This window comes from Zingiber officinale, chromosome 7B, assembly GCF_018446385.1.
Source record: "Zingiber officinale cultivar Zhangliang chromosome 7B, Zo_v1.1, whole genome shotgun sequence".
Classification (NCBI taxonomy): domain Eukaryota; kingdom Viridiplantae; phylum Streptophyta; class Magnoliopsida; order Zingiberales; family Zingiberaceae; genus Zingiber; species Zingiber officinale.
The window spans coordinates 109,610,909-109,624,496 of NC_055999.1; the positions used below are offsets into that span (position 1 = coordinate 109,610,909).

The 13,588-nt window shown below is 39.8% G+C and overlaps 1 protein-coding gene across 1 annotated transcript; it reads left to right on the plus strand.

The window, feature by feature from the left end:
* The first annotated feature begins 7,351 nt into the window (after nucleotides 1-7,351).
* On the plus strand, nucleotides 7,352-13,001 carry LOC122006857 (ATP synthase subunit gamma, mitochondrial-like). The gene is made up of 9 exons (XM_042562516.1): nucleotides 7,352-7,535; nucleotides 9,529-9,575; nucleotides 9,668-9,820; nucleotides 10,776-10,889; nucleotides 10,967-11,094; nucleotides 11,895-12,017; nucleotides 12,113-12,232; nucleotides 12,456-12,577; nucleotides 12,669-13,001. The coding sequence occupies exons 1-9, from the start codon at nucleotides 7,441-7,443 to the stop codon at nucleotides 12,736-12,738; spliced, it is 972 nt and encodes a 323-aa protein (XP_042418450.1). The 5' UTR covers nucleotides 7,352-7,440; the 3' UTR covers nucleotides 12,739-13,001.
* The last annotated feature ends 587 nt before the right edge of the window (nucleotides 13,002-13,588 follow it).

A 13,588-nucleotide genomic window follows, 5' to 3' on the forward strand; every position in this document is an offset into this window, starting at 1 on the left:
AGGAATCTCACTTAATTGCAGTTAAGAGAATTCTGAGATACCTTAAAGGCACAATTAGAGTAGGTCTTTGGTACCCTCGTACTGAATCATTTGACTTGATAGGCTATACCGATTCCGATTATGCTGGATGCAAATTGGATCGGAAAAGTACTAGTGGGGGTTGCCAATTTTTAGGTTCATCTTTAGTTAGTTGGTCGAGTCGGAAGCAACATTGTGTTGCTCTCTCCACGACCGAGGCTGAATATATTGCCATGGGAGAGAGTGTATCACAGTTGTTGTGGATGATACACACCCTAGAGGATTATGGACTTTCTTATAAGGGTGTACAAGTGCTATGTGACAACATTAGCACGATCAACCTAACTAAAAATCCAGTCCATCATTCTAGGACCAAGCACATTGAAGTGCGTCATCACTTCATTAGAGATCACGTAGCTAGGGGTGACATTGTGCTCACATATGTGGAGTCAAAGTCAAACCTAGCCGATATCTTCACAAAACCCCTTCCGGAGAATGAATTTAGTCATTTAAGGAGGGAGTTGGGAATGTGTTTGGCTCCTTAGGTCATTAGAACTTCACCATGATCAATGAGGACTATTAAAATGACAAGAGTAATTGGGAAACTGATTTGGGCAATTTGGGGACATCTCACACAAACGATAAGGTTTAACAAATTGTTTTTGTTTGCTAGAAATGGGGTGAGATGCTAGGAACAACCAATTTATTCAAAATGTACTATGCATCCCTTGAATAAGTAGGTTGGAGAGACATAAATTGAGTATGGGGAAGGTCATTACATAATTCATGTGTATTTGACTCCTAGATCTTACTCATATATTCCAACCAAGGAATCTTGGTTGGACTTTTGTCTAGAAATTATCTAATCATGATTGATGTGTTGATTGATACTTTGGATTGGTATCTTTAATGATAAGATGAGTTGATAATGTAAGAATAGTAATTTAGGATATATTTTGACAAATTTGAAACTAAACATGACAGGGTTGGATATTTCAGGTTTTGAAACTCTGAAATGTCTGAAACTAACTTGTAACTTAATAAAAAAAACCTAGAATGTTAGGACTTTCAGAGCTTGCAATTAGGAAATGTTCTTGTTCGTAGATGTTTAAGTTCTGTGTTCTGAATTTGAGAAGTTCTGAATTTTCAGAATTCTCGAGAGAAACGACTGCGAAATCAGTTGCTCGAATTCAGATATCAGAAATCTAAATTATCAGACACTGATCGGTCTCACGACCGATCAGGAGACTCTCTGATCGGTCCAGGGACCGATCAGGAGGATCTCACGCGACGATTCACCTCTCTGTTCGATCTCTGATCGGTCCAAGGACCGATCAGCTCTCTATGGTTCGCAGGAAGGCCCCTGATCGATCCGAGCACCGATCAGAGGGTTTCCTGATCGGTCAAGGGGACCGATCAGACCCTTCTTGTGTGCGTTAAAATCGATCCTGATCGGACAGCCGTCCGATCAGATTACACTGTGCGCTACCCCTCATTAAATCCTCCTGATCTCCTCTCTTCCCGATCTACTTCTTTCTCACAACCCTAGCCGACCGACGCCCCGACGCCCCCTTCTTCCTCCCGTATTCTCGACCCATCGTCTTCTAAAAGCCGAAGGTCAAAATGGCACCGAGGTAATCTCTCGATCTCTACTTGTCTTTGGCAGCTCACGTTATCATGTTTCTTACGGTGACTGTGGTTTGTGTTTGGTGGTTTGCCCATGGCCGGTGCTCTCTCTTTGTTTCTCATTGTCCAAATGGTTAGGAAGAAACCCACTAGTGGTGAGGGTACCTCTAAGGAACCAACCGAGAAATCCAAATCCAAGTCCAAAGCTCCTGCTACCTCCCGACCTCAACCAGCTAGTTCGGGGAGATTCCCCAACCAACAATTTGAAAAATCATTTAAGGAGAGGACTTTCAAATTACTCCCTTGTCGATCTGTTGATAAGAAGTTCATGCAGGAATCTTGTCCCTCTATTTTAGAAACCATTGCCTACTACAAGCTCGATTCTTTGGTTTTTCTAGAAAGGGACATCAACTTTGATCTAGTATCTGAATTCTATAACAACCTTCATCAGACTCCTGATGGTAGTCATAGAACAAGAGTGGCTAAGCAAAACATTGATCTCGACATAATTGCCTTCTTTGGGTATTTAGGTTGTCGTTTGTGTTCGGGGACGGTGTTCTCCATCTATCCTGTTTTGCCTGAACCCGTACCTCATCCTCTTAATGTCTCTTCTGACTCAATCTATGAGTACTTCTTTGGTCATCCGAGACTGGATGGTTTAGATGAGTTAGATGACGACTTTCCTACATTTGCAGCCCTTAGACTCTCTGCTCCTGACTACATTCTTTTCAAAATTGTCACACAATGTCTTCTACCTATCACCTCTAAACCGTTGGCAGAAATTCGACCATATCACTGTCTGATGCTTTATGGGTTACGTCGACGTCTAGATTTTGATATTATGTCGAGTGTCTATATGTCTATCATTTCCCATAGCGAACCGAGCGGCGACAACATCTATATGCCTTTTGGGCATATAATTCTTGATTGGCTCGAGTCCATGGGTATTGACGTCTCTAGGGGAGGATAGTGAAGATGGTCAGGCAGGATTGTCGACTTGGGAAACGTGCGTTTTCCAAGTCCAGAATCCTAAGTCAGGATGGGACGGTTAGGTGGAAGGATGGGAGGGCACTGGGTGAGCTACCACTTCCACGACAGTTTGCTCGTCCTCCTGCTGCTGCTGCATATGGCGAGGAGGATCCAGATCTGCGCTGGCAGATCGCTGAGCTGGAGAGCCGGTTTGACCGCCACGAGGAGATGGTGGCTGCAGAGTTCGATGGCCTGCGCCTCCAGATTGATCAGCGCTTCGATACTCAGATAGCAGTTGGCGACACATCAGGCATTTCTAGGATGGATGGCCGGCCATCCACCTCCTCGGCACTCCTGGGCGAGCTACCCTCAGGCAGCAGCATGCCTCTTCAGGATTCCACTCTTCCAGCTGATGCTGCAGATGATCCTCTTAATGAGGATGTTGGCTGACATTCTCTATGTTTTGATTGTTTTGTTGATACTATGTCTTTGATACATTTATCTGAACTAGATGTTAGCTGTGTTTCTTATATTCATGCTATTTATGATGCTTCACTATTCATGATACACTTATGATGTTTCATATGCCATTGTTTTTCATATACCATGTTTTTTTTGTGAGGCGTTATTGGTTAAAAGGGGGGGTGCTTGTCAGTCTTATTCATTATTTTACACCTTTTCGGTGTTTGACAAAGGGGGAGAAAATAATTAAGTTTAGAGACGATTTGACCTCTTTGAATCAATAAAGAAAAAAAGAGAAAGTAACTGAGTTATATCCATCTTAGGGGGAGATCTTAATTTCCCTGAAATTATGGATATGAGAATTTTTCTGATCTAAACTTAAATTGTGTTGTCAAACAACAAAAAGGGGGAGATTGTTGATACAGTCTGACCTGGATGTTGTTTTGATGTTGACACTGATTTAAGTTTGAATCAGATATTAAATTAACTCAGACTAATTACTAATCAAGGTTGACTTGGTTAACCTGATTGACCTGATTGGGAAAAGTCCAAGCGAGGAGCTTGGCACGGGAAAGTCCTGGTGAGTGAAGCCAGGCAGTGGGATGTTAGGCATTTGGAAAGTCTGGTGAGTGAAACCAGGCAATTGGGAAGTCCAAGTGTGGAAGCTTGGCATGTATGGTCGGAGAGGGTTCGGTAGCACGCTCTCCGGACCGTCAGGGGTGAGGGCAGCAAGCTTGGAAGCTTGACTCGAGACTCATACTTTGGATCGGTCCGCAGACCGATCCAAAGGGCTAATCGGTGATCGGTCGCAGATCGATTCAGCTTCTGACGGTCGGGGACCGATCAGCAACACTCAAGAGCACATCGAGTGTATCGATCGGTCCGGACCGATCGATAACACTCGCAGACATCGAGTGTATCGATCGTCCGGGACCGATCAGATAACACTCGAGCACATCGAGTGTATACCGATCGGTCCGGGACCGATCGATGATCCTCGATGAGTGGATACCGATCGGTCTTACGGACCGATCCAGAGTCTGATCGGTCCTGGACCGATCAGCCTTTCTCCGATTTGCGTGAAGGGGTGGATCGGTCTTGGGACCGATCGAGACAATCACCGATCGGTCCCCGCACCGATCGGTGACGATAAATAAGCGTGGATCGGTCACCGATCCACAGATGGCTTGTTTTGCATGCGCTTTCTCTTATTGTTTCGATTCGCAATTGCTTTTACCTATTTCGTTTCTAACCATCTGCTGCAAGTTTTCTCAAAGTTTCGGGTTACTGATTACGATGTTGGGTGAATTCAAATTAAGGATCATTAGTAGAAGGCAACAAAAGGCTTTTCTTGTGTCTCGCTGCGGACAAACCAGTTTTGGTAGCAAATCAGCTTGACTTGTGCTGATAGGTTCAAGCTCGAGGTACCAGTGGAAACGAGGATGCCAGTTGTGGGAGCTGATACAATCATACAAGGAAGAAGCGGGATTGGCGACGTCGTGGACTTTTTCAAGGATTTGCTGCAAGTGTGGCAGAGATCCTGTACAGAGCATAGAGGCATAGGAAGGTGGAGAGGAGAGGCTCTCGTGACAAGATTTTTGTGCTCTTGCTGTGAAAAACTGTGGAGAAAAACTCTCCGGAAGCTTGAAGCAGTGTGCTTGTTCTTCGCTGATTGTGGCTGTGAGCTTCCTTTGATCATTTCATTTGAGCCACTACTGTAAGTCTTGTGCTTAATTTCTTACTGCTGTTAAAGACTTTGTGGAGAGGTTACTCCACCGAGAAGGAGAATCCTTTAGCCGGATAGCTTCCGGGGTGTGATCTACCGAAAGATCAAGAGGATTCGTCCACCTTACGGACACGCCGAGGAGTAGGGGCAAGTTATCCCCGAACCTCGTAAATCTCTGAGTTAGTGTGCTGTGCTTTCTTGTTTTAGTTTTCTATTTCCGCTGTGCTAACAAAGTTCTTGAAGAAATTTGTGTTTAGTGTTTTTCAAAGAGGCTATTCACCCCCCTCTAGCCATCTAAGGTCCCAACACCTTTGATTTCCAAAAATCAAAGCTTCCAATTCCATAGAGTCGAGGTGCTCAGATATCATATCCGAATCCATATCTAAACTCTATTTTTTGAATTTGAGCTCTTTTGATGATACTTTCTTGACTTTGAAATTCGGGCTTCAAGCTTCAACATCTTCTTTTTCCTCTAGCTCATTGCTCTCTTGGAGATTAGTCTAATAAAGAATGATCTCACTCTGATACCCCTTATTAGGACATTTTGACGAGCTAGAGGGGGTGATTAGCTCAAATTACTTCGTTAATAATTTGTTGCAGCAGAAACTCGAAACGAAGACTCCACAATGCTGACGCCCTTGATTTTACTTGGTATTCACCTCCTTAAGGTGACCAATTCAAGGCTCTACTCCTCACTCACAGATGCACTATAAAAACCTCTTTCGTGAAGGCAGATAAGCTTCGTACAAACTCAAACACAAGAATACACAAGAGAATACAATAATAGATGCAACAAGAACAAGTAAATGAATACAGTAATATGAAACTTTGCTCTTGATTTCTTGTTGATCTAGAAACGCCTCTTGTAGACTCGGAAGTGTAGCAATACTTCACTTTGAATCATCTAAGAATCGACAGGAAAGAATGGAGAAGAAGAGCTGCATTTGAATCTTCGTTATCCCCTTTATATCCCACGAATTAGGGCTCCTAATCGATTGACTTTACCCCCAATCGATTGCTACTTCATATCTGAGCGCATCTAGCCGTTCAAACCTCGTAATGGCTCTTTTTTGTGTCTTCCAAATGATTACTTAACGATTAAGCTCTTGTTGATCAATTACCCAATCAATCAAGAATGCCTTTGTATTCTCATGAATACTCCTCTCAATTAATTGCCCAATTGATTACTCAGCTTCAATCGATCACCTGATTGATTCAGAAGTCTACTGTTCACTTCGCGAACTTCTCCTAATTGATTGAGCACTTTCCCAATCGATTCAGCATAGAGAACACTATGCTTCATGAAATCCCCCTTCAATCGATTACCTAATCTATTGACTTCAGGGTGAATCGATCACCTGATCGATTCACCACGTGTACGTCGCGTAGAGATGCACTCGTTGATCAATTGATGTAGCTCTCAATCGATCAATTGATTGATTGTCCAACCTAACCTACTTAACTCAAGTCTAGGGTTCCCTTGCCCAATCTCTGGTCAACCGTGACCTGTTGGGACTTCTCCACCAAGTGTCCGGTCAACCTTGTGACCCACTTGGACTTTGCCAACTTCTCGTTGGACTTTCGATCATCAAGTGCGGTTCTCCTTGGCCCACTTGAATTTTTCTCTTGTCTAACCACAGTTGAGACTTAACCTTGCCAATGTATGATCCCTCTTGACCCACTTGGACTTCCCTTTGCCTAACCATAGTTAAGGCTTTCCTTTGCCAACGTACGATCCTTCTTGATCTACTTGGACTTGCTTGTCTAACCGTAGTTAGAACTTTTCTTGCCAATGCACGTCCTCCTTGACCCACTTGGACTTTCCTTTTCCTAACTGTAGTTAGGACTTTCTTTGCCAGCGTGTGGTCCTCCTTGATCCACTTAGACTTTCCTTGTCAACGTACAGTCCTCTCTAACCCATTTGGACTTGCCTTTGTCTAGCCGTAGTTAGGACTTTTCTTGCTAACGTGTTGTCCTCCTTAACCCACTTAGACTTTCCTTTGCCAACATGTGATCCTCCTTGACCCACTTGGACTTTCCTTTACTCAACCCTCAATTTAAGACTTGCCTTACCTAACCTCCGAGTTAGGACTTTACCAGTCAAGTACTGACCTTCCATGACCTACTTGACTTCTCTCCCATATGTCCCACAATATCTTGTCCAAACATGTTATCCACAACATATTGTTTAAACATCGAAACTCAAGCTCAAATCAACTCCAACTTAGTCAAACTGGTCAACCTTGATCCAGAGAACGATTGCACCACCAATTCTTTTATTAAATTATTACAAAATACATTTTAATTTAAAAAAGAAAAGTATATTTACCTCAAGGAAATATTCCAATAAATTTTTTTTTTTTTTTTGCCAATTATAATCTTATACTAAATATGGAAGCATGTAGCTGTGAGCCCTGCTAGAGGCCCATAAAGCCCAATCCACAGCCTAATTGACCTATAACTACAATCACGCATCGCCGTCTATTTCGCATTGGACGTTCGAGATTGCCAGAGCATTCACGTTGGTTTCGTCAAGATTGCCCTATTAAATTGGCAAACAAGATCTCGCGTCCAGTTCCGGCGAGAAGAAGAGGCGATCCGTGGGATTCGAAGCGGACCAGCTCTTTGGTGACGAAACGATGGCGATGGCGGCTCTCAGAAGGGAGGGGAGGCTGCTACTCATCTCTCCTGTCTCCTACAACTCCCCCGTCGCCCGATCAATGATTAATCATGAGTAAACTCTCGATCTATCAATAACCCCTTTCTATCTGTATTCGATTGATGGATCTTGCTGCCTGAATGTTAGAAAACTTTATGTTTGTTTTGTTTTTCTTCTGTGTTTCGATATGATTCCTGATGCTGATTTTTTGTCTTGTTTTATTGATTTATTTTTATGTACGTTTACATGAATGGCTTCATGTTTAAAGATGGGATTTTTTTTTTGATCTCAAATGTTTCAGACCTGAAACTACCTTCCTAATTATTGCCATTTATCTCGACTGTAACACCTCGATCCTAAGCTACCGTAACCATCCTAGAAGGATCAGTATTGTCAACGGCAAGCCATCAAGAGAAGCGGATCAAAAACAGCGTTTGGAGGAAGTCGACGGCAGATAAAGGCCGAGCAAAATTGCGAAACTAGATTTTAATTGATTCAATCGTTTTTGTTTAATTTTTACGAATGATTGGGCCTAAAGCGTGTGTAGGTGCTTTTTCAAGTCTGGCGTCAAATTCCAGGGCTCAGCCTTAGCAGTGGAAACTACATAGCTGGAGTCTGGTAGGGGCGGAGGGAATTTTAGGTGATTAGTGAAATGTGTATTACCGAGTTGTATCTTTATTTTGTTGATAAATATATTGGATTTGTCAATAAAATTTGACTACCTTGTGTGGGAGATACTTGTATAGGAGGGGAAATATCTTGGATTTTACTACCTTCACTCCCCATGGGGCTTTTCTGATGGCTCTCTCTTTTTATTGAATCTTATTTAGGTTGCATTTTAGCCAAGTTTTCCTCTATTTTCTTGGCTTTTTACTAAAACTAAAATTGAAGCTGGAGAATGTCATCCATTGTTGGCTTTGATTCCCACTGTTATGGTCACACTGAAACGACATCCACAAGTGATGATAGAGATAAGAGAGAAATTAAGAGAGGTGTAGATCGAGATTGATTGAGAGGGATAATGGAGATACGAGAAGAATAATAAGAAGAGAAGAGACAACTTGTATTATTGCTTCTTCTCCTTGATTATGTAATATATTTTTATAGAATAAAATATACCTTGGTCATAGTAAAAAATTCATTTAAGATACAACTGAATCAATTAAAAATTATTGATATTTATTTTGTTTGATCCTTGTCAATCAAGTTTCTTCCTTTTTTGTATCTTGATTATCACACGTGGTTACAGATCCTCATAGCCATAACAGCTACCTTTGCTACTCTCTGGCCCATGTTACAAGCTTATGATCTGAGTACATGTGTGTTATTTGTTCAATATAAAGACAATCTTATTGTAAAAATCAAATAATCACTGGTCTTTTTTCATTTTTTAAATCATGTAAAAAAAATATGGTTAAATGTTTTTTTTTGTTTGGCTGATTCTAGTTGATTGTCACTATAATTTTGTTTTACCAAGCGGCAAAAAATTAAGGTATCAGCTATATAGTTGCTCTATTGTCCTGTGCTTAACAAGATCATAAGTTGGTGCAATTGAACATGCAAGAACTCTCATCTTATTTTGCATTATTCATTAGCTATTCGGTTATTACAAAACAAACATAAACCATGTAAGCTGTTTAAGAAAGTAAGGTTAAGGGGTGAGATTTTAGAGAGGGGTTATTCATTAGCTATTAGCTTTATTCACCCTTTTGATGTCTACCCTTCTAGTTGGCCCTATCTTCCCACTTTTTTTGTGAATCAACTGAAGTGAGACATGAAAATAGAAGCTAACAAGGTGAAGATATTTTCATGATTTGGTGGAGTTTCTATTTTGTGGACTTTTACCATGAATATACCTATGTCTGAACTTGCCTTCGCATGTGGAGAACTTCGTTCCTGTCTCCCCATCCTGCCAAATCTCAACTGAATTTATGTAGAACCATATTTCCTGACTCTGCATTGGATTCCATCTGTCAGAAAAATGCAGGTTTTATGTAAATAATTAGTTCTTTGCTATAACTTTGTTCGCATGGAACACAATTATATCGCTAACTCATTTCTCAATCAGCAATGAGCTTGGATTAATGGGTGCAAGGGCAGCTTCAACCCAAGCAGGTGTGAAGTCTGTTGATCTCAAATTTCCTCTTTTTTTTTTAGAATTTAGCCACTTAATTGAGGGTTTGATTGTTGCATTTATTTGTCTGCAGTGAGAAGCCGAATGAAGAGTGTTAAGAACATTCAAAAGATTACAAAGGCAATGAAAATGGTGGCATCATCAAAGCTTCGTGGTGTTCAAAACAAAACTATAAATTCCCGTGGCTTATGGCAGCCATTTACTGCACTGCTTGGGGATGCTCCTAGTATGCTTCTGGATTTCCATTCTCTAGAAGACACTTTTAGAAAAAAATTTAGTTGTCAACGTTTATAACTTTGACACTTCTAATCAACTGATCATTTGTTCTTCCTAATTTTACTCTGGTTGACATTGTAAATGCTTATGCATGAATTTGTTGATCTTTGTAGTTGTAAACAACAGTTGCACTCTGATTTACATGATAAACTGCAGACCTTGCTTGATGTTTGGGTCATGTAAGACTTTAGTACTAAAGATTTTAAAACTTCAAAAATCTGCATTTGCTGTCTGAATGTGATTGCAGGACTATTGTAAGTGGAATTTTTTTATACAAGCAATAATGGGTGATTTGAAGATGTTTTATAAAACAATGTCTTTGAAGTTATGAAATAGTAGAAAAGAAGTTCCCCAGTTACACCATTGTAAAACAAAGTGTGCAATGGTTACCTAAATGATATATTGGGTTCAAAGAGCCTTTAGGGGATGGGTATTAGAGGATAAGGAAATGTTTACTGTCAAGCTAGTTCACATACTTCTCAATTTAGGGAATAGATTATAGTGAGCACCTATTTTACTACCAGAAATATTTTCTATCTCCAGGATAAGTTACTCTTGAACTTTCCTGTGAGTCTAAATTAAATGGTGTCATGTGTATTATATGAATTCATACATAAGCTATCATTCTTGTGTCTGTTAGTAGGGTCTTAACATTTCCAAGGTTTTTACTTCTTCGATCAGCAAATATTTTGATAATTGTTTTCCTTTTCTTTTTTGTTCAAGTTTGCACTTTCATCAGTTGTGCATTTGTTAGATTAAGTCAATGTTTGAAGCAGTGAGTGTTTTTTCTTTTCTAGTCTGACAAAATTATTCTGCATTCAGCATCCTGTCAGCCTATTGTTATCAGATTTTTCCCATTTTTTTTACTGATTCTGTCATGCTAACCATATCTTGTTGCATCACAGGTGTTGATGTCAAGAAGAATGTTATTGTGGTTATTACATCCGACAAGGGTCTTTGTGGTGGCATTAATTCCACGTCTGCCAAAGTCAGCAAGTTTCTTTACAAGTTGACTTCAGGTATTATCCATATATTGCCATACAACATGACACTAGCATTTAAATTAAGATTGTAATTGACCTGATATTGCTATCAGGTCCAGAAAAGGATACGAAGTTTGTTGTATTGGGAGATAAAGGTAAGGTTCTATTGGTGCGCGAATTCAAGAATAGCATTGAGTTGACCGTTTCTGGGTTACAAAAGATTCCTCTCAATTATACTCAGGTCAGTTTTAATTATGATTTTCACATGTCCTAAGGATGAAGGCTAATAAATCTTGCCTTAATTTCCTTATTTATTTATGCAATTATCTTTAACCTCCTAGGATGGATCTTCTCAATCTTTTTTTCACCTTCGCTGATGATGAGATGAGAAAAGAAAGTTTGTTGGCTTGCTTTCTTGAATTTGCACAGAAACTTATTGTACCAGTTTTGGGTCAAATGTTCGAAAGCTAGACTAACTAAAGAATTAGGCAAATAAATTTTTTGTTTCTTCTCTTATACAACTACTGTTTGTCTGTATCAATGATGGAAACATCAGTTGGTTGTGATCAGACAATTTCTATAATACTGGAGATGTTCAGGACTCTGATAAGCATATTCTTAATACTTTCCTCCTCGAAGCTTTGTTTGACCAACTTTCAACTTTAAGCATTTTCCTTGAGACAATATTCTGAATGGATAGATACATTGCAATAAATTGAAATATTGGAGCAATGGAAAAATACTGAAAATTAAATACGAGTTAAGGAGCTGTTCTATTTGAAATTTCTCTCATTCAATATGAAATACCTTTCAAAATTTTGTGCTAATAGTTTTCTAATAAATATTTGTTTTCTATATGATCCGTCGCCTATTTCACTGGCCTATTAGTAGATATTCACCAAAACTCCCCACGTAATTGACTGGGCAAGACCAATAAGTCTCAATCATGTTACTCGTGTTGGAGGATGGTGATCCTTTTTCTTTTATTTAAAAAATAATAATTTTTATGTCATCTCATTACACTATGCTGCATTGGTACAGATTTCTGTTCTTGCTGATGATATTTTGAAGAATGTGGAGTATGATGCTCTGAGGATAGTTTATAACAAATTCCAGTCGGTTATGTCCTTTCTGCCATCTGTTTCAACAATACTATCTCCTGAGGTGATTTGAGTCTTTTTGAATATAAGACTTCATTTTCTGAAGTCATATTTCATAACACAGCCATTATACTATCATGCACTACCTTCATTTTTCAGACTGCAGAGAAAGAGTCAGAAGCAGGAGGGATTCTTGGTGAGTTGGACTCTTACGAAATCGAAGGGGGTGAGACTAAAGCTGAAATCCTGCAGAATCTTGCTGAATTCCAATTTTCTTGCGTGAGTTTTCTTCAATAGTTTGAAATTTGACTGTTTTTCCTATTTACTGGAGAATTACAATTTCTTCATACATGTAGGTGTTACTGGCTTTGCTACCAACTTGTCCACTAATAATTGTTTAATTTAATCTACATGAACGATAAATATATTTTAAGTTCATTCTATATCAGAACCTTCTAATAATTTTCATTGGATGTTGACTGATATATCCGTGCTGTTTCAGCTTCTGTATAATTCAGCCATGGAAAATGCTTGTAGTGAGCTGGGAGCACGTATGTCTTCCATGGACAATTCTAGTAAGAATGCCGGGGAAATGCTCGATCGACTAACTCTCAGTTACAACAGGTCTGTCCCTCTCCCGCTCTCTCTCGTGTACATTTTATTAGGAGTGCTCAAGTTTTAGAACTGACTTTATTCTTCATCTATTTCTCCAAAGGACTCGTCAAGCTTCAATTACCACAGAGCTGTCGGAGATCATCTCAGGAGCAGCTGCTCTTACTGGCTAGATTGAAGGTTTAGAACATCTATTCCTTCATCTGAAATTTCACATTGACATGTGTGTCCTCTGCAATAAGCTATGAGGAATTTCTTTTGCCTCAAATGGTATCATGCTCTTGTTTTTATGGTTGTCGTGGTAATTTTACAACGACAAAGGCTGTAATAACTCACTTTGCAATTTCCTTCTCTCCGTTTTGATTGCCTCAGGCATCCCCATAAAATCATCTGCAAACCTCATTTCTTAACTGACTCAGTAGAATATTTGTCGGAATCTTGTGTTCTTTTTGGTTAAACAACTATCGGCCCATAATCAACAGGTAACCCCCAGTGTTGATCGCCATTGTCGTCCATTCTTTTTACTAGCAAGCTTGGTGGTGCGACCCAAATCCTATGGTCGTCACCTGTAAATCCTTACAATAAAAATCACAGTAAATGATCCTTTTAATACCTCTATTATATTTGCATATTTTCTAGGAGTCCAGATCTTTGATCTCTTTATGGTTCCTTCTGTAATTTGTAGGTTGCATTGTTGTCGGATTTTGGTTAAAATAGGTTACGATCTCTTTTGGGTTTACCTTGCTATTTAAGTTATAGTTTTTGGTTGAACTAAGCGGCTGGAGGTTGTCAATAGTGGGCAAATTGTATGGTGCCAAACTAGGGGCGGCCCATCCACCGTCCTCCAGTCTTTTGGTTCGACCCAAAATTATAAGTTAAGTGGATAGGTAAATTCAGAGAAGATTGCAAATAATTTTGGTCAGATTTTAACTGCGATCCAACATGTAAATTGTGGAAGGGATCAAAGATTACGGACCACTCATTTTCTAGACATCACATACCGCAATCATATCACCATCTTGT